Source organism: Parus major, chromosome 1, assembly GCF_001522545.3.
Source record: "Parus major isolate Abel chromosome 1, Parus_major1.1, whole genome shotgun sequence".
NCBI classification, from domain to species: Eukaryota; Metazoa; Chordata; class Aves; order Passeriformes; family Paridae; genus Parus; species Parus major.
The window spans coordinates 97,935,855-97,957,592 of NC_031768.1; the positions used below are offsets into that span (position 1 = coordinate 97,935,855).

A 21,738-nucleotide genomic window follows, 5' to 3' on the forward strand; every position below is an offset into this window, starting at 1 on the left:
CTCCTTTTTATTGGCCTGGGGAAGGTGTGAATAAAAAAGAAGCACTCATGGATATCAAAACTGTGTGCTCTGAGCTTTAAGTACTGTGTAAAAGCACAGGCTGAGTAGCTGGTTAGTGAATGGCAGGGGGAATGAAGTCTCTGTGCACAAGTATCAGGAATTTCCATACTGGGTTTTTGAAGCATGGTGGGGAGAAGAACAGTAGAAGGAATACTCAGATAAGTCCATCAGAAAAATAACATGCTTTTTTAGGGGCCTAGGCTGTTCTGTGGCCCAGATAAGAAGTGGAGAATATCTTCCTTTGCACCATCACTGTCCCTGTAACTATTCTGCTGGCACAGAGTGGCTTGAAAGTGTTCCATTTGATAGCTGATACTCACTTCCGGATTTTTTTTGGTAGTAAAATCCATGCAGTCATTGCAGTCTGACCTAGTATCTGCCCTTGAACTCTTCTGTTTACTTTCACTTGTTTACTTTTTCTTTTCCATGTAAATTATTCCATGAGTTCTGCTTGTGTTTAGTTTGCTTTTAAGTGTCAGAGGCTCCTCTGGAAGTTTGCATTTAGAGCTGCTGCTGCAGCCTGCAGATGACAACAAAAGATCTGCTGTCATTGCCCAAAGAAATAATCAGAGATAAAAAACAAAAAATGTACAAATAGTAAAAATATGTAGATTTTTTTTTCTTTAATTGTTTAAAAGTCCAAGTTTTAATTTGTTCCTGTGCACCAAATACAAAAGACACATATGTACTCGTGCAGGATTTGGTGTTTTTTCTTACCTGTTTCTTTAGATCTGCTGTCTGTGGCTGGGTTCACATAAATCAGCTGAAGACTGGTGCCACTTTAGCTTTGCCAGCTTGTTCCTTTGGTTTGAAGAGCAGGAGGAGCTGGCATGCTCCCTGCTGCCATGGCTCTGGGGGCTGATGGGCTGTGGGAGCAGCTGGGGCAGCCCAGGGCTGCTCCTGGCACAGGCAGCAGGGTCACGACCTGCTTCGGCTTCCTCTGCAGCCCAGCTGACCGGACATCGCATCCTGGCACGGGGATGTTTACACGAGCTGCACACAAGTAGATACTGCTGACACTAACCCAGGAGCCTTATAAACAAGGGGGGAAATTACTGCTGGGATCTGATAATGTTCAATGTGATTCAGTTAGCTTTTTTTTTATTATTTATTATTATTATTATTATTTAAAGATGACATCTCACTTTTTTTTTTTCCTATCTGAGATGAAAGCCCAATTGTGGTAGCTGCTGGAACTAAAAAAGGCTCTTTTTCTTCAGATGATGGGGTGGTTGGGAGTAGAACTGCACAGGTAACATCATTGGGTTGATATTAAGGGCCATATGTTTTCTTTGATAGCCACTTGTTTAAATAGCACTAAAGTTTTCAGTGCTGGTTTTTAGGCAGTACTGTGTATCTCCTCTAGATGGTGGTAGGTACCTAAAAATTAGATGTGCAGTAGATTCGTGATGCCTTTCATTGCCCAGCTGTCTGTAGGGATCTGTAAACATACATAAACATTGTTAATAAAGTTTTACTAGATCCAGGATTTGTACTGGGAAGGGTTTCAATTTATCTATGCCTGAATTAGAAGTAATAAAATTTAAGGGGCTTATTCCATAGTCCACTTTGTCACAGTCGGAAAAGCACTGCATTTCATTAGTTTATTCAGATGTAGGGAATAATACAGAATATCCTTGTGCCTGGTTTGCATTGATGCCTTGCAATTTGGTAAGATGTGCTTATGCAAAGGGAAAAAGAAATTAAACTATTTTTGAGATTTTAAGATGGTACTGCTTTAAAATCATGGTTAATAGAACTTATGTAAATCTTCATGTGGTTTTGTGCAAAACCTCATATACATGTTTTATAAATCTGTATTGGCACTGTGTCTTTCTACAGATCCTTTAATCATAAAGTACCCAAGCTGTATGTAAAACTGTGAGGGATTAGCTCTCAAAGGAGTCCCAGCCAAGCAGACAAAGGCTAGCTTCAAGGTAATTTTTTCCACCACTAGTATTTGACAGTTTCTATAGTGTTACAGAACAGCTACTTAACATCATTTAGTTTTGTAATTGAACAAGTGCTGTATAATAGGATAAACCCTCCTGCAGAATATAACTAATATTGATGACTCCATAACTTTCCAGGAACATTCAGTTTCAATTGTGTCATAAAACATTTCTGTGGGGTCTTTAATAAGTCAAAATCTGGATTACATACATTTAATTTTTGCAGCTATGTATATTATGCAAATTAACACTGTGATCCGGGAAGAAATCAATCCCAGGAGACCTGTTCTCATTTACAGAACTGAAGTAGTGCTCTGGAAGTCTGGTCTTCAGGCTCCTGGCCTCAGTGTCGTTTGAAAAGGAGAATCTGCATAGGTACTACAGGGACAAAAGGGCTGAACAGTGCTGTTATTTTGGCAGCCAGTGGCATTCCCTCAGGAGCAGAACATGTGCCTCAGGTACAGGAGCTAATTCTTGGAAGGTCATGTGCTCAGCTCCTCCCTGCAGGCTGTCTCTACTCTGTGCCACTGGTGTCTTCTGTTTTTACCAGTCCATTTCTCCTGTGCCTGCTCTGGAAGGGAAGGATGAGGCACAGGTGCTTCTCTGCTGTGACCTGGGGCTCTCCACACCCCTTCCTGTGCAGGTGTCTCTGCTGTCACAGCTGCCTCTGAGAGAGGGACATGAAATGCAGGTGCTGCTTCTGAGAGCTGTGCTGCTGGTGGTAACTTTGGAGCTGAAGCAATAACCCTGGGAAAACGAGGGCTGGCAATGAGAAAACAGAAAACCGGTGGAAACCGAAGGGAAGAGGAAGAGCACTTGAAGCTTTTCTCTGTTTTGATGCTGCACTTCTCAAAGCAGATTTCTCAGTCTCTTCAGAGCCGAGCTCCTTTGGGATTCTCCTTCACGGGGAGCTCCGTTTATCTCGGTTCTCCAGGTCAGGAAGAAAACTCCAAAGCCTGTTAGGATCTTGTTTCTTGTGTTTATTAGGATGTTATCACAAAACTTGGCAGGCCTTCCCAGACTTTCTGCACAAGTTCAATTCAGTATAACCTGGCTCACTTTGGCTCTGAAGGTATAAAATGGCCCAAAACCACACGGCTGTTTCATCTTTATATCCATTTTTAACCTATTAATAATAGACATGTGTATTGTTTTTATATATTAACAAATAAGTTTTCTATATCTACTTACATAACTGAAACAGCAACTAAGTTTCAACCAGTCACTCTTTGTGCTTCTAAAAACTGCAGAATCATGGAGAAGAAGGAAGGAGAGCTAAGAAACACACCCTTTTTCCTCCATCTTTACTCCATGTATTAAACACTCTAAAATCTGTATTTTTTACTTCAGTGACATACTAAGCATTATACTGCTTTCTACTTAATTTTTTATAAATCCTGGTTTGCCCAGGGATATTTGGAAGCCTTTCTGTCTGTGTCAGACAAGATTAATACCTTTTTGGAGAATAGGACAAACAGAGAAATGTGTCTCCATTTCTGGATTCCTGCAACACTTGGTGAACTGTTCTCAGACCCAGGTCAACTTTATCATTGAAATAAGCTCCTTAGAAATGTAGGAAAGAAAAAGCTTTCTCTAGCCTCTCATCCATGAGGTAGTGAATGTACTTGTAAGAAAGAAAGTTTGGGGGCTTTTCTGCAGCTCTTTCCCCCAGTCTCTCTGCCTCTTTCCCCACTGTCCTTTTTGACTAGCTGCTGTTCCCAGCTTTTGCTGAGAAGGTGGTGGTTTGTCTGTCTCAGCAACAGTAGGAAAACACTGTTCTTTGGCAGCTGCTAGTCTTTGTCACAAGGGATGGACTGCATATGTATTTTTAATTAAATTTGGGGTTATCCAGTTAATGGCACTTACCTGAAAAGCTTCCTGTTTACCACAGCTGATTAACCAAGGCTTGCCTTGATATCCAGATATAGCAGCACTTCTACACATTTGTAAAATTCATAAATATGGTATGTAGCAGATGAACAAATCTAGGAATCTCCACATGGTTGCTGTTAAAAAAATGGGATATTTATCTCTGCTACTTTGGAAATTTTTTTACTGTGTACCAGGGATGTCTCTTAATGTAATTGGTAATCAATAGCAGAAGATGGTTATTATCTCCTTATCCTACCCTTGTCCTTCAGCACTTAAATTTGCAGACAACCATGTGTAATGTGTAGCTTTTTCAAAGCCAGGAGTAGTGAAGCAGCTCAGGCAGAAGCTGCACAAGACCTGTTACCCCTTTTTGTAGTGGGGAAGAGAATTGCAGAAAATACACAGATATGTTTTAATCTGTTAGAAAAGACATTTTATGGGGAAACATACCAGCTTATAAGGCTTGGTTCAACATCACCCCCCTCCCACCAGAGCCAATTTTAGATCCATTTCCTGCTTTTGACATACCTTTTGGTTTTTTTCCTCTGCTGTATTCAGTGTCACAAATAACATGAGTGGTATCTCTTGCAAAATTATTGACTGGATTTTCCATGGGCTACTTGTCCTGTGTTCTTCCATTGCAAGGGTGCTTTCCTAGCCTGCTTCTTCACTGAGAAATTCATTCTGGAAGCACTTACATGCAGGTGTGCTGGAACTGGAATGAGCTGGCTGAGATGAAATGATGAGAATAGAGTGTATAAAATAACCACAGAGCTTCCTGTCCATAATCCTCACAGCACATGTCAAAATAGAAGTGAGAAATATCAGTATTTGTGTAATGTGTCTGAAAGCTCATCAGGAATTTTTTGAAGACTGGTTTCCCTGCAATTTTTAAGCTTTTTCTGAGCAGCTGAGACTTGATGGGGGGGAAAAAAATAACTCCTTTTTTTCCTGTCTGCTGGGGAAAGGGCCAAGCCAGAGCCCCTCACCTGAGCACTTGGGCTGGAATGTGCAGTGGCCTTGCTTTGAAATTTGCCGTTTCCTATTATTGCCCAAGGGATGGAAGCTCAGCATGGGGGAACCTGATACAGCCTGTTGTTGCAGGAGGGGTGGGACCTCATGTCCTGATGTCCATGTTTCCCATCTATAACCATGAGGACAGGCTGGATGCAGTCACAACAGGGAGAGCTGCATAATTACCGGCTGTCCCAGGCAGCGCTTGCACAGCGCTTGAGGAATTGGGTTGCCTGGCCAAAAGTAAGGGAGGGTAGCGGCGCTGGAAGGGTAAGGGAAGAGGCTTAGGGTCTGGCAGTGGCTGCCTGGAGGCAGCAAGGCTTTGGAGAGTTACAATTATGTCCGTTTGGGATTGAAGGATGTCTGAGAATCTGCTGGACCGATTTATTGGAAAATAGAAGTTTGCGGTCACTGCGCCAGGCTCCATTGTTTCAGCGGCTCATCTCGTTGCAGGAGGATTCTGAAGAAAGCTGGGAATAAGCCACCCAAAGGCAGAACTGCTCTCTCACAGCACTCCCTTGTTTGGGTAGTGCTTGGAAAGGGGGTGGGTTCAGACAGGTTCTCCAGCTCAGAGGTCTTAATTGCAGGTGATGTGCACGTGTGGTGCGTACAACCAGGTAATCTCTCAGTAGCCGTATAAAACTCTGGGTGCGTGTAACCAGTGTTAAATTTTCACAGAATGCAAAGGTTTGCATTTGTGTTGCATTGCATCCTGCAAAGGGAAAGCTGAGGCAGTGCACTGCCTGCCCTGTTCTGCTTGATCCTTGTTATCACTTGCTGTTGGGCATAGGAAGTGTTGGGGTGGGCAGAAGTAGCTGCTGTGTAACTCCTCTTTGCAAATGTAATGTCAGGCAGAGCTGGAAAACCAAATATATCAGTGGTTCCTGGGGAGGGAGGCTGAGGATGCTGGGTTTTTGACTTTCTTTTTAAATATTACTGTAGAAGGATTTGCTAGAAATTAGAAATTAGATCATTAGTGCAGGTATTAATGCCAAGCATGGAACCCTCACAGTGGTCTTTTTTTCCAGCAAAATTTTCAATAGACTTATGGTAAGCAATTTATTTATTTTTTTCTTTAACAAAAGTAACATGAAATTACATAAATGCTTTTACCTCTTAAAAATGAAAAGGTATTAAAAAAAAAATAAATCCATCTGAAATAGAAGTTACCAGAAGCTATGCAAACAGTAAAATAAAACAAATATAGCTTGCTAACAGTTGATAAAAGGTATCGTAGAGATCTAGAAATCCTTCAGAAATTAAATGTTTATCTCAACTTGAAACATATCAAGTCAGAATGGCACAGCTACTCTGAGACTCAACTTTGAAATGTTGGTATGAATCCATAGGGAATTTGAAGTAAACTGATAAATAAAGATTTTCTCCAATTCTGTGCCTTTGACAGATGTTGTATTTTAGATGTGATGCCTCTTTTTTCTGTTAATGCTTCTAAAACTGTGTTTTGCAAAATGTGGAGTAATTCTCTCAAAGGAGGAATCACAGTTAACAAAATGGACAATCTAAAAAAGTCAGGAATGGGTGAGTTCATGGAAAATCCGTGCAGTATTTTGCAGCTTGGTAGGAATATAGCGTAAGTGTGAAGTGGAACAAGTAGTGATTTACGTAGTGAGATCACTGGATGTGTGTACATACAAATGGGGTGTAGACACAAAAACCTCAATAAAAAATTTAAAAGTACATTTCACAGAAATGAATAGCTAGTTAAATAGGATGTCCTAACACTTATTTATCTTTCCAATGTAGAAAGTTTTAATATTCTTAAAATCTTCTTTCATATTAATTTTGATTCTTCATCTTGCACTATAATTTATTTATCACAGTGCATTATCTCTAAGTGGTAGATAGACTTCATATGGACTTTAATCTTTCACTAAAACAAAAAACCAAACCCAAAGCAAGCTTTTTTTAACTTCATCTCTACTTTAGCTCCCATGTGACACTCAGTGCTATTATCTTTTTCTGAACTAGGAACGACAGCGGCTTGAGACAATCCTCAATCTGTGTGCAGAATACTCCAAATCTGACAGCGACCCTGCTGCAGCTACTACAGTTGCTGATGTTCAAAAAATTAACAAAGAACTCGAAAAACTTCAGCTCTCTGATGAGGATTCTGTGTTCGAAGACTCCCAGGCGAATCTGGAAACGAGGTTCAGAAGCCATTTGAAATCATCCGCAAGCGACTCGGATTTCTCGGAGCTGAGCAGCCACAGCCGTGGCACTGCTGCTTACCTGCCCCCACGGGGGCTGAGGGCTGATGAGCCCTTCAGTGAAAGCACCAAGCCTCCACCTTTTGCTGCTCCCAGCTTCCTGAAGGACGCCACCGAGTCATCCTACCTGAGCATCACACCAAAGGTAATGCTCTGTAGGAGCAGACACTGTAATCCAGGCTTGAAATCCTCCTCTGGGAGTTGGCTGTCCTGGTGGGGGCCACAACTAGGCTGGCTTAGGTATGAGAATTAATCTCAGAACTTGGCTTTATAAGCCATCAAATGTAGAAAATACAGCCAGCAAAATGTAGCAGCCAGCAAATGATTATTCTGTATCTTGTGGAAGCTAATGGCATTGGAAGTTGATTTTGTTTCAGCGGGATGTACTGTTCAGGAAGAGTTTTAAGGTCTCCCAAGGAAGAAGGATTTGCTTGAACAATTACAGCTGCTTAAATAAAGAAGGTTTTCAGAACCCTGCTTAGCATCCTGCTGAGATGTAGAAGGGAAGGGATGCTCTGCTTTGTCTCCCAACCTAAGGCTCTTGTAAGAGGAGTATGTTTTCTCACACTCACATGGGAGGTGAAGAGGAGTTGCCTGAGCTGAATTTACTGTCCTGTCTCCTTTCCTGGGGTTAGACTTGAGACACTTGTCAGATCAGCTGTTGTCTCTTGGGGATGATGCAGTGGCAGCAAGCCTCCTGCCCCTCCAACCCAACTGCTGCCTTTAATAAGCTGCACTTCCTTTCCTGTGTGCTTCTCACTGCTGTTTCATTACAGAAAGGAAGTTGTCCTTTAATAAAAGAGGTAACAGCATTCCTAACCATTTCCTTACTAGAGCAGCAGCAGCCTCCTCCAGGCTGTGCCAGAGCAGCAGTGTAGTCAATCCCAGTGGCAGGCAATGTGTTAAATAACTGGATTCAAGGGCTGGAATTAGGAGTGAAATGAAACCAAGCAAAGCCATAAAAGCAGGTTTCTGTTTAACAAGTTCACACGTTCAAAATACTTAGTCTCTTCCATTTACTGTTATTTACACACTATATGATCTTTAGCATGGTTATATGCCTCAGGTGAGTTATATTTAACCCCTGCATTCACAATTTGAGAGTCAATGGTGTGTGTGTAGAGAGAGAGGTGTGATAGTAACACATTTTCACTTCCAAAGGGTGATCTCTCTGGAAATCTGCTGAGCCTTCTGGTGTGAAATTGTGTTGAACAGAAACATGCTCTTATGACTTGACTTGGTCTTTCCATGTTGAAAAGATGGTAACACATTTCACTTACAAGTTGCTGTGGTCTTTGCATTTCCTTCCCATTTGTTGCTTTCTTCACGCAAGTCAGAGATCCTATTTTAAATCCTTATTAGGGAGTTGAAATCAGTATTATCCAAACAGGAGACTGGACAAAAGGAGGCTTTGCTGCTAGGATTACTATTGCTAAATCAAGGAATACCATTCATTCATTCATTCATTGTAAAGGGAGTTCTGTTAAGTCCTGAGAAAAGCAGCACCAAGCAACTGCGTTAATGAAGTGCAGCTCGTTTTAAAATACTGAGCTCAGATTTGTCCAGGATAAAATGCCTGCTCTCAGAGTAGCCATTCAGTAGCTGAACTGAGCCTGTCTTGAGCAAGGCTGTGTGGCCCAGAGGTGACTGCAAAGCCCTGCTCACAGCTCACCTCTACTCCTGGTTGGGGATAATAAGTCAGCAGGCTTCCCAGAGGAAGTGGATTGCAAGCCCCTGGGGTCAGGTGAACGTGAAGAATGCATGTCAAACTCAGTACTGTTTGATCTAGTGTAGGATGCTGTTATAACACGGGTGTTTTCTTCATAATCTTGTTTAATTCTTGACTGAGGTTTCTAGTAAGGAAATGGCAGTGAAAAGAGAGCATTAAGGTGGAACCACCTTTTGTCCTTATTTTACAGAAGCTGCCAATCTTAATGACTGCTTACAAAAATGTACTATCCTACCTCCTGACCTGTATTAAATGAACAGCTGAAATTTACATAAAAAGCATCTTCATCTGCCTGTGTTATTTTTATAAGGGAACAATTGGATTTTTACAACCTAAATAGCACAGCATGTAAAGTATTCTCAAAGGTTAAGTTTTAGTAATTCATTTAGAATGAACAGTATTTACTGTTAAGTATAGTAGTTACTTCCAATGCCTGGAAATAAAGTATCATGTTTATTTCTCCTGTATGCCTCCTAAATATAGAAATAGCAATATAGTAGATAGGAAATATGTAACAAGTTCAAAACCATCAGTGCCATACATGTCTAAAATGAAAACCACTTGAAAGGGGGCAGAAAAGACAGCATTTCCCTCTTTTTCTAATGCAATTCTTTTGATGTGAACTGCAGATAGCAGAATGCACCAGTGAAGAGCAGAGAAGGCAGGAGCTTGGTCGACTGGAGGAGGAACGCATAGTAATTCTGAATAACTTGGAAGAACTTGAGCAGAAGATCAAAGATTTAAATGACCAGATGGATGAATCCTCAAGAGAGGTATGAAAATGTGTTTCCAATGTCTTGCCTGTTAGGTGTGTCTACATAGCCTAAGTCTGATGGGTTCAGCAGGCACAACATGAGGGAACTCATGGGTGTGTGTAGCCTTCATATTCTGTGCTTTTTCACCAGGATCACAAACCTGGCAGTCTCCTGTTATGAAGGGTATTTTTCTCCAGCTGGGGGATGCTTATGATGCTTGGATTAGCCTTTCCCAGCTGTAACCATTACACTCTGAAGTGGAATTGGAACAATCTTGCTTGTTTAATGGTCACTCAGTTGATCCAAATACCTTGTGTCACTTGGGAGTTTTATGGTGGTATCTCCTGTGACTGTTTAAAGAGAAAGGAAGTGAGACAACTTCCTTTCAAACCTCCTTGGCTTTACAGTGGCAAGGGTATGTTGGCACCCTCTTGACTTCTGGAATCTCACAGTTGCGGACTAAGCTGGCCAGGCATTTGGGTTGTGCCTGCTCCAATTATCCACAACAGGAAAGAAACAGCTGTTCCAGAAGGGTTTCCTACAGAGCCTGGGCACAGAGACAGTATCATAATAGGAAGAAGCACAGAGAAGAGATAGAAAACAAAAAGTTTTGGAAAAAAGAATCTTCAAGCTAAAGTTGGTTTGGACTTTATTTTGCAATATTTTATGTTGCAGTTTTACTTTTTCTCAAATTTGTGACCTCTTTTTAACTTTTGTGGCAGAAAAACTTATGGGGTTATTTTTTTCCCCTCCCCTTTTTAAAAAATATTTCTCTCTTGTGAACCAACTCATTCCCCTCCCCCCTGAAAATAATGTGTATCAAGATTTCTTCTGAATCTGGACTGCTTCTGAAAGATGTTTTGTGTTCCTAGTTGGATATGGAATGTGCCCTTTTGGATGGGGAACAGAAATCTGAAACAACAGAGCTGCTGAAAGAGAAGGAAATATTGGATCATCTAAACAGAAAAATAGCTGAACTGGAGAGAAATGTTATTGGTGAAAAGACAAAGGTAATTCAGTTGTTGTAGCCTGCTGTGTGCTCTGTTCCCCTTGATTTTCAAAATATATTTATATTGTTAATATTAATGGAGCTTATTTAATGAAATACTGCCTAGAAGTAAATTTTCTTGATAAATATGGAAGAAAAAATATTTTTTCACCATAATTTCTCTTTAATAGTGTAATTTTCCAATAATTTGTCCATAATTGACAAGCAAAATAGAGTAAGTTGAAGTAAAAAGACCTGACCTACTGTGAAGATACTTTTAGTGATAAAATAACCATATAGGGCTTGTAGTTGGTTTATCTGTTGTTTAAAAGAACATTATTAATTGAACTGTTCCATTACTCTCCATTATATAAATTGGGGGGAAAAAAAGAAATTACTTTCTCAACAAAAGTACAAAATGAAAAAGGGTTCAGTTTTTATCTAATATCATATAGAATATATATTATAAGACATTAATCAAGTAAGTAATTTTAATATTATTTTATTTTGTTTGCTGACTGACAATTTAAGTACTGTTGAATATTCCCTCTGTAATTAAGCCTCAGAAATTAATTAGTTTTGATATACAATCATGTACTTAATTGCTCTCAGCTGCAAAAGAAATAGATAGGCCTATCTTTCCAAATTAAGATAGCAGTGTAAGTAGATTTTAAGTGCAGAAATGGAAAGGGCTTGCAAAATGAAGTTGTATCACTGGAGCCAGGGAGTGCCAGTTCCCTCCAGCAGGCTCTTTGCTGGCTTCTGCAGGCATGTGGCTTCTCCACAGGGGATGTGCCACGGCCAATAATACCTCAAGGTCAGGAAGTTTTTCCAGGGATTTCAGCCAGTGTTGTTTCCTTTTTAAATTTCATCCTCTACCTCATAATTTAGACCTGTCACTTGTGGAATTGCTCAAACTAGTCTCTCCTCTTTTCTTAAGCTTTCCAGAAATATCTGGAAGCTTTTCTGCATTTTTTGCTTAGGAAAGCTGCATGTTCTGAGCACTTTCACAGTTCCCATTTAATTCACAACTTACAGCTTGTATTGTTTTATTCTGAGCTTTCTGTCTTCCATTTCTGCCTGCCCTGTCAGGAGCCTGGCTGCTGTTTTGTGGCTGTGCTTATCAAGCCTGTGTCTGGAAAGGAGAGTAGTGCTCCCACATCACCACTCTGTGGGGAGACAGTGCACATCCCATTTGAATTTGAACCCCCCTGGACCTCCCTGTCTGCACTTCTCCTTGTGTTTGTGTACCCCTCACTGATCCTTCAGCTTTCAGTGTTGCCTGTGATCACATTTTAAATTGCCTATGGGGCATTGTTTTGGCAGAAAGATGAGTTTAAAGTGGGTGTCAGCAGATAGGGTGTGCAACCAGATCCCCTTCAAAAGGATGCCGCTGGAAGTTCTGGTTGGTAAGTGGTAATAAATAACATGTTCAGAAGTTCAAGAGATCTTTTGTCTTTTGTACTGGCTTTCTAGTAGCCTGAAAGTTCAGTTAAACTAATGGAAGTTATTGTAAAAGCTGGAGGAAATTTAAATTTCCTTGCAGTCACCTGTTAGTGTGTAGATAGCAGTCAGAAAATTCAAATGACAGGTCTAGCTTAAACTTCCAGTTGAAGTGAAACATGGAAAGCAGCCTATAAAAAGCACTTTTTGTTTAAAAGGCAAGTTAACTCAAAATATTTTTTTCAGTATGAGGCGTGGCACTAGTCAGATCAGCTACAAAATTTTGGCTATTTTTTCTTTTGTGTATTCCTCTTTGTTTTAAACAAACAAACAAACCAAACTGTGAGTGTGTGTGCTAAACGTCAAGCCATGGCTCAGTTAATAATGAAATTATCTTTCTAGGAATTCCTTTTTTTTTTGGAATATGTCTGAAAGCGTTGCATAAAAGTGGAAGTTGAAAATAGAAATGGGAGACAGGCTTCTACAAGGGGAGTAAAATATAAAGTGACAGCTGAAGTGTTCTGGGGAAAGTAGTGTCAGCCAGCAAAACAGATGGCACTGATCCTGCCAACAAACAAAAGTTCTTGCTGTCTTGGAACAGTAGCATTTTTTAAAGCTTGATTATTGTGTCTGTGTTGAAGTTCAGCCATGGAGATCTGATGCAAGGTAGTCAACATCTTGGTTCTGTAGTAATACAGGATCAACCCCTGCACTCTAAAAGGGGGCTCAGGTAGGAGTGATAGGTTGTCCCTTTAGCTGAAATAATTTGAAAGTTAGGACAAAATTAAGGCTTGGGTTTTGACCAGGAGTTTCCACTCTACTGATGGTACTTTTTGTGTTGTCTTGCTGAAACAAGTGTCCCAGTGTCCACAGTTTCTATTGGTTGCCTGAATATTTCACCCCAAGTGATAACCTGGGGTCTTGGTTTTGGTGGGGCTGCAAGGCAAGGGGCTGTTGGGGTCCCCTATCTCAAACAGTGGTTGCATTTCTGCCAGGGTGAGGGAGTGATATCTGAATTTACCACATGGTGCTGGTTCTCTGGAGGTTGAGGGAGAGTTCATTTCACTTGTGAAACGATGGTGGGGCAGTAGTGCTATATAGGATGGCACTTGCCTCTGGAGCAACTTGAGCATCTCATGGAATTTGCCACTGATCTTGGCACCTGTTTGACAGGAAACTCCTGCCTGCTTGAATCTCATCCTGACCCATGCACCTGTTTGAAAAACCTGTGAAATTCTTAAAAAGAGAGATAATAAACCTCAAACTAATATTTGGGTGATGTTATGTACTTGACATGGACTGTAGGTAGTATCTTCTACCTGATTACTGGGGTTTTTAATCATTGTTTTTTTTTTAAATGCCCTATGCACATTTCATTTAGGTGATGACACAAAGTTTAGCCAACTTTTTCAGAGTATTAAAGCCACAATTTTTAGTCCTTGCAAGGCAAAAGAATTGACTGGAAAACATACTGGGAGTCAGAAGGCAGGAGTGAGTTCAGGTTTGTGCTGTCGGTGTGCTCTTTGCTGTGGTGCAGTGTCTCTGTGTCCTAGCCCCTTGCTTGTAAACCAGGGATGAGTTTTGTGAGTGGGTTTGTACATTATATGTTAAGCTTCATGCTGGTCTCATCCAAGTCCTGTGCTCAGCCCTCTCAGATCATGAGGTGGGACTAATGTGGGGAGAGAATAAACTCCCCACATTAGTAGTGCACACCTTCAGGTGAGTTGAAAGCATTTCCTTTGCCGTTGTGATGGTGCCACCACACACATTGTGAGGAGTGAAGCAACTTGTGTTGGTTTACTTGGGTTTTGAAAATCAGAGCTGTGGGTGATTGCTATTTCAAATAGATGACAGAACCTTTCAGCACCGTCTGCAGGACTTGGCGTAGTTCTGATGTGGTACCTGGCCTGTCAGCCAGGGACAAGTGCTGTCAGGACTCAGTTGTCCTGGCTCAGGTAGCTGCTTCCAGAGCTGTTTCACATGCCCTGTGCTTTCAGCTGTGCTGGAAATCATGCTGTGATATGGAAAAAAGTCCAGCTTTGCCTCTTTGGCTGTCCTTCCTGAGAACAACTTACAATCATCTTCCTTTCTTCTTCCTTTCTTCATCCTTTCTTTTTCTCTACAGAAGTTCCGTTTATGCAGAGAGAGCCCTGATAAGTCCTTACTAACACAATTTGACAGGTACAGCTTGAATCTCTCTGGGAAAGAGCTTAGTTACAGATCTTGACAAAATTACTTTGAGCACAGCCTGCTCTAGAGGGAACTGAACTGGACAGTAGCCAAAATGAGGAAGTAGATGAAGCTTTTCCCTCTTCTCTTCTCTTGCCACCAGGGCCTGGCTCCCTGTAGTTACTCCCATGGCAGTCCTGTCAGTGTACAATACAATAGTGCTGCTGTTGTTTGTAGTGGAGCAGCACCTCAGGTCCAGGGTGCTGTTTACATTTACAACTTCCTTCAGATGAACCTTAGATCAGGATTGACATTTGTTTATAAGGAAGTTGTAGAAAATTGTATTTGCCTGATTGGATGCCAGCTCTTCCATGTACCTTGTTTTCACACAGTGCCTTCATAATCTGTGCTGTCTTAAAACATGCAGTTCAACATGTGTGGAGAAGGATGGGTAATGATTCCCCACACCCCATGTCTCCAAGTAAAGTGTGAGGCCAAAAGTGACTGCATAGCCAGGGAAAGAAAGAACAGATCAGTAACCATGAACAAACAGGAGTAACTGAAAATCAGTAGTGAATTCAGCAGATGTGCTGTGGGAGGTAATCACAGCCAAATGGCAGTTTTGGGAGACTGTTTCAAAACAAGTATTTATGCAAAAGTTGAGACTCTTAAAAAAGGAGGGGGATTATTATTTTTCTTCTAGAGAACCTTTGCCTTATGTCATGAAGAAAATATGTACTCTGGAATTCCTTTATCAACCCAGGCTTCCTGGGCACTCTTCACGAGCAGAAATCAGGAGCAGCTGGCAAGGGATAACTCATCTTTTTTGGAATACATTTAATTTTGTCCACATGCTTTTGTGGAAATATCATTTCAGTCATTAAGAGAAAATCCCAGGCATGCCAAAACATTTGAAGCTCAACCTCTTTGCTGAATTAGTACTACAAAGACTTGCAAGAATAGAGTAAAGGAAAAGAGCAGCTGTCTGATGAGCCACCAGCATTCAAAGTTAAATATACTGGTCTCTCCTCAATCCTTTCTCTTCTGGATGCAAAATCCCTGCTGCTGGGTTTTATCCTGATGAATCTGCAAAAAATTATGTCTTGTAGCACAGTCTCTTTAATATTTACTGGTCAGATTCCAGTTCAGCAAGAAGCTGAAAGGATTAAAAGGATGAGCTACCATGTCCATAACATTATCTACCTCCTTAAGACACAATACACAAGATGAAGTGTTTTGAGGAATACTTGTGTCTGCTGGATATATCCACATAAATGTCCTGGGGTGACTTTATGATACTGGTATCTGGTTATCCTGTAGAGAGAATACTAATGACCACAAAGATTATTATGAAGACTCAAGGAGAAAAACCTGAATTTCACAAGCTTTATTTTAAAACATTCATGAGAGAAATATCAGAATGGGTTATACCCCTAGTTGGAACCATCTTACTGTCATCTAGATGTTGAAGACTTTAAGAATTTGAATTTTCTGACTTGAATGTTTTTATTTCTTGTAGTTTGGATGATTGTTTCCTCATTTACACTCATGAAGAAACAGTGCTTTAGAATCACAGATTTGTTGTTTAAATCATAGATCTCATTTCTTTTGCCTCCCCATCTGCTCACTAGGGGAACACATTGCAATGATGAGAGAATGAGCTTAGAAATCCCAAAAAATTTGAGTTGTCTTAGGAGCAGGTTAATGAGTGCACCTATTGGGATTTTTTTACTTGAAGCAGAGGGATCACTTACTCTGATTTAAAATGCTTTTTAACAATAGATTAATGCATACATCTGAAACAAAACTATTGAGATCCCTTGTATAGATGCCATCACTGAATATGAGCTGTTACAGAATAAATTAGTTACCACTCATACAGAAAAAAAATACTATGAACAACCTTCTTTTATCTTACTATGCTCCTTTTCATATGCCTGGCATACTTTTTATTTTCTCCTCTTAGTAGCTTTTGTAATGAAACTGACAGGGATTTAGTGACAGAATTAAATTGTGGCAAGTTTAATGCATCTGTCCTTAAAGAGCTAGAGGAATGCAAAAGTCAGAAAATACAGATAAGGAACATGTACAGTTGGCACAGGAGACTCTGTTTTATTTCGGTGTGGTTTTTCTGGTCAGTTACATGCAGTTACATTTCTCAGAAACCTGTGAGACTAGTTGATTCCATCCTCAGAGAGACTGAACATGCATGTCTGAAGTTTAGTGTGGATTATGACATGTTGCTACCTTAAAACATGATGATTTATATGTGAGTTGGATTGAGAAAGATCCTGTAGTACTTCAGACTAGATCATGGAAAGTATTAGAAGTGAATCATTCAGCTTGTTGGGCTTTTTCTCTTTCATTTGCATTGTAGGCTTATTTACAATTTCTTTCTGAAACTAACACACACCTTGGGTTTGGGAGAGGGATTTTTTGTTTGTCTGGGGGGTTTGGGGCATTTTGTGTTATTTTGGAGGGCAGGGAGATTTGGAACATTGATGAGTGAGCCCGAATCACCTAGCCATAGAATTTATTTCATGAGCTGGTAAAATGATAGGGTTCTTATTTGTTTAGGAGGTTTTTGTCCAGTTTTCTCTATTTCATTCAATTTACTTTAATTTCTTACCTTAATTTCTTCAGAGTTTCCATGAGTTTATGTAGGAAGGTTGGTTCAGAGGGAACATGTCCACGCAGCCATACGTTGCTCTACAACTTTAGCCAGACTGCCTGCCTGCAATAGCAGACTGGGATGAAAGACAAATTGAAAAGCATCAGCTCTCTGCAGAAAGGGTGTGGAAGACCACTGAGGCTTAAAGTAGCAGTATTGATCAGGCATAGGGCATTTTTAACCACTGGAGACAGCACTGAAGCAATTTGTTTCTCCTTCTTTTTGTTGCTCCCACTCCTATAGGAGCAATGATTGCCTTTAATACCATCCTTTTCTCTCCTCTCCATCATGATCATCTGTGAGATGTGTTGTGTACATATACTTTGGGATTTTTTTTCTCTTTCTTTGCTCTAAAATCAGTTCTACCAAATCTAAAGATTGATTTCTTTTCCTGACCCATGTTGATTGCTTATGGTCAGTGTTCATACTATGTGTTCTCTGCTGACATTCCATCTCTGTCTTTGGGGATAGTGTCATCAACACATCAATTCTTTCTACTGCTATCCTTCACAATTCCCAGAAGTCCTTCAAAACTGATCCAAGCATTGCCCCAGCATCATCAAACCCCAAGTCAGTCCTGCTTTTTATTTGGGCAAGTTAGTTCATAAGATGCGTGTAGAGGCAGAGCATAGGCCAAGCTGGGCAGTAGGCTAAGCCCAGATGTTGTACTTGTTTTCTCTGGGAATAGGATGATAAGAATTCAGCCAGACTGCACTTGATGTGCCTCTGGCGTCAGCACTGGGGCTGTCTGCAGAGAAGTATTAACCAAGTCCAGATCCTGCGGTTAAATGAGGATGAGCAGCAGGAGCATGGGTTCTGTCCCCATGCCAAGCAGATGTGGAGGCAGCCACACACCTGCCTCAGCTGCAAAGTCATGAAGAAAGATTCACAAAGAACTTCTAGAAGAACTTACCCTGATTGACTTATAGAAAACACTGCATGAAAAATTTCTCATTCACTTCTCTTTTCTCATCCTCATTCAAATTACTTTTTGTGAATTAAATGGACTTCACCAATGCGCAGCCTGAGATGTCAGCGAACTTAACTCCACAGCTGCAAAACATGTAATGCCTCTCATTGCTGAAAGTGATATTTCCTGTTAAGACTGCACATTTTGAAGGGAGCCAGTTTGGTGGGATGTTAGCACTTCCTATGCTATAAATAGACCAGATGAGTATCACTTTCAATCTCAAAGGAATACATTTCTAATTTCTTGATGCATGTAACAGTATCTCTGGCAGGATTCTCAGGGAGTTTTATCCTTGGTGATGATGTCTCCTCACACTCGAGGTTTGACTTGCTTGTTGATGAATGAGCATGCTTGTAGCAGTGCATACACATTTAGAGAGCTATTTATAGCTTCAGAGGCACTGCAGCTAAGGTCAGAGAAGTCCTTGCTGCTTTGGATGGCTGGGTGGGCAGAAAAGGCAGGTGTGAAACAAGGTGGCAGATTGTGGGCTGAATGTTAAATGGACAGCAGAGTTTGTGTGGAGGAGAACTACCAGTTTATCCATGGCTTTCCTTCTGTGTTGGAAGTAGGGATGAGTCAGCAAATGGAGCTTCTTGGGGACAGCAGTCTGGAGGTGACCTCGCAGGAATTGCATGCTTCTCCCTCACAGTGCAGCTACATCCTCTGTATTCCTGATGCCTGCTGCTGCTGTTGTAAGATAGAGGCTAGTACAGGAAGTTCAGGGCATAGAATATGTTGGCTCAGTTGCTCATTTTCACAAGCTTATTAAAATGTATTCGTGTTCATCTGATTGTATGAACTGAGAAGCTGCACGTGTAAATGAACATAATGGAGCTGAGAGTCTGGTTGACATTGGGCTTGAATAAAAATTCTTCCTGTTGTTTTTAGATACTGGGAAAACTGAATCCCATCCCCTGATCCCACTCAGATTTAGAGATAAAATCATAAAGAAAGCAAGCAGCTAATACATGTTTATTACTATGCCTCTGCCATGCATAAGGGTTTGAGAAACTTGTCAGGCATAGCAAAGAGAAAGTTTTCCCACAGTTTGAAATGGCAAGTACTGTGTACTGAAAGACATTCCTTCTCTGTGGCAAAGGGTGATGTAATGTCCAGTCATACAGCACCCACTGCGCCACATTTGATTTCAAAATTAAGTAATAGTTGGGACTGGAAGGAGTGAAAATAAATAGATGCTGTGACAGAATTCAACTTTTCTTGGAGTAGTTAGAATACTACTAATTTTTGAGTATTAAGGAGAGCTAGAGACTGTCTGGAAGGACATAAACTACCACCAAACAACAAGTAATAAAAGAGAAGACAAAAAGTCAGAACAGCAAGTAAGAAAAGAGAGCTATGCAGGTGTGATGCTAGAAGACAGCAGAGAGCCTGGCTTCATTATTTATGCCTGGCATATCAGGCATAAATTGTTTTTTTCCATTTATTAACTGCTGAAAATGCATCTGCCATGTCAGCCAGTGTAGATGTAAGTGAAAGACATTGAAAAAATTCTCTGTGCTCTGATTTGTTGGTTCCCAAACTTTGGTCCGCAGATAAATGACAGTCTACAGGCAAGTTTTAAGTGATGTACAGCTAGTCTTTGGAGCAGTGTTGCACAGTAAATCATGTAGTATTTGATTACAAAGATTAAAAGGCCAAAGGCTTTGGAGGGTGAGAGGCAGTGTGCTGAGTACTGCTGGTTGAGTAGAGCAAAAGGAAAGTTAAACTAGTTGAAGGAGACCAGGGAATCTCTCCCCTGTGATCCCCATGAACAGGTTTCAGTTCCTGTATTCTGAAACAAATTTGCTGGATCACTTGGTGTTTCCGCTGCAACAGGATTTCCTGGCCCAGAGTTATTTCTTCATAATGCTCTGTCTCATTCTGACTTTCCACTGCTTGCTAAATGTACTTACCTGTACAGAACCACACAGGCATGAAATTCATTCTCCTGGGAAGGTCCATTTCTCCCTCACTACCAAACTGCAGTCATTTTCCATCCACTTTCCTTTCTAAAAGCTGCTCTCTCTCTCTCAGCTTCATCAGTTACCTCACTAACATGGCTACAGTTCCCTTCAATTTATTTTCTTTTTACATTTGGTGAGACAAGTGTTTGGGCGGGGGGCTTTAACAGCATCATCCAGGCACAGGTCCAAAGCACAGTGATGAGGGAGGGAATTAATCACCCCACTAAAATGATGAATGTTTTGTTTTGATCCTTTTGCATCCCACCATTGCATTTCAACTAATGAAGTTTCTGTCTCTGACCTGCATGCTTCAATTGTTCAGTAAGGTTTTGCCACACACTGTCATAATCACTAACAACTGCTTGGGTTTGAAGATAATTGTCTTTATTTTCTGGTTCATGCTTCAGGAAAAGTTAAAACTTGATGCTGAGAGGGAAAAACTAGAGAGGCTTCAGGAGCTTTACTCCGAGCAGAAGACGCAGCTTGATAATTGCCCTGAGTCCATGAGGGAACAGTTACAGCAGCAGCTGAAGAGGGTCAGTAGAAAGTTTCAAGATTGCGCTAATTTTTATTTTGTTGATTTTTAATTTTTTTTCTGTAGTTAAGTGTAACATTTTCTCTTTCAAGTATCCAGTGTCTGAACATATTTGCAACTTAGAATTGTAATAGTCATGAGGGTTATGTTGGTTTTTTGGGGTTTTTTTGAATGGTTGTAATAGATTATGTTCATGATGGCAAATAAGTAATGTGCAAATGTGTGGATTAGAAATCATATGGAGTTGAATGTTTCTAAAGCTTTGGGTCACTTGCCTGTAATTAGCCCTTTAGGCCTGCTGGATGATGTGGTAGCTGTTGTGATGTTTAGATGGATGGTGGAACATATCATTCTTTACCTGTGTAAGCAAAGACAGGAATTGTCCAGTAAATTACCATCTCAGTAAAGCCATGGATAACTTCTATTTTTCACTACATAACTTAGCTGTCTGCCTGAGCTGCACTTTGAAAAATTAATTTTGAAGATTTTATCACTTACTAAAATACCTTTATTTTGTTCTCCATTTTCAACAGTGTCACACTTGTATAAATTAACTTTGCATAAAGACTATTTGCAATTTGATTTTAGTTTGTATTATTTGTAAGCAAGAAAACGACAATATTGTCAGTGAAAGCACCCTTAGTTTCTGTGGAAAAATCTTAGTATTCATTAGCCTTAAGTGGGTTATACAGCACATACTGTTATTTTATAATAATTTTACAAGTTTAAAAGCATTGTTAGGGGAAGCTCAAGAGACCATCTAAGAGTCAAATCTTCTCTTCTGTCTTGGGTGTTTGTGTCAGGAATAAAGGCTGTAATAGCAGCAATGAAAGAAAGGTTTTTCTTTTTAGGAAGTAGTCTTTAGATGTAGTTTTATTTGCAGAATTCTATTTTATTTTTTTTCAGAGCAAAAGATTTAAAAAAACCCAGCTTTGGAAACAACAATGTTAAATTCTCAGTTGCTACAGAAAAAGTGTTCTGGTTTTGAGACTCCTAAAGATTTTTGTATGTTGCCTTAAAAAAGGAGGAGGGGGGGTATTATGTAATGTCTCATACATATTAAAAGAAAGGAAGCTTTTCCTCTGCAGTCACATGCTTGAATGTATTAATTCATGAGGTGCTGCAGTCTTGTGCTGTGGGATGATAGTAAATCCCTTTTCATTATTGACAGCCAAGAGGGTTCTAGGTTAAATTTTAGTAATTTTTTTTAATTTTTGTTTTTGTTCCTTGCAAGTTGTCTTAATAATGATTTTGGATTTGAAAGTGGGACGAAACTTGAAATGTGGGGGTGTAGGTAAGTGTCCAGTTAGTTCTAATGCACATTATTCCAGGTCAGTTGTAGTGGGAGTTTGCTGTGGCTGCTGTGGTCAGTGCAGTAGAAGCTATCA

General features: G+C 40.4%; 1 protein-coding gene and 1 long non-coding RNA gene across 7 annotated transcripts in view; one reads left to right on the top strand and one right to left on the bottom strand.

Annotated features, from left to right (window-relative positions):
• Nucleotides 1-21,738, top strand: part of PHLDB2 (pleckstrin homology like domain family B member 2) — a 65,279-nt gene that overhangs the window by 16,218 nt on the left and 27,323 nt on the right. For 5 of the 6 annotated variants that reach the window (XM_015624689.1, XM_015624706.1, XM_015624699.1 and 2 more), the window contains exons 4-7: nucleotides 6,888-7,271; nucleotides 9,485-9,628; nucleotides 10,483-10,620; nucleotides 20,223-20,351. In XM_015624689.1, coding sequence (XP_015480175.1) covers nucleotides 6,888-7,271; nucleotides 9,485-9,628; nucleotides 10,483-10,620; nucleotides 20,223-20,351 — 795 coding nt within the window. The remainder of the gene's footprint in view (nucleotides 1-6,887; nucleotides 7,272-9,484; nucleotides 9,629-10,482; nucleotides 10,621-20,222; nucleotides 20,352-21,738) is intronic. The other variant, XM_015624723.1, reaches the window with a different exon arrangement.
• On the bottom strand, nucleotides 2,156-4,708 carry LOC107203167. The gene is made up of 2 exons (XR_001521032.3): nucleotides 4,413-4,708; nucleotides 2,156-3,138 (listed from the first exon to the last, which is right to left on the bottom strand). It is a non-coding gene; the product is annotated as an uncharacterized LOC107203167 (long non-coding RNA).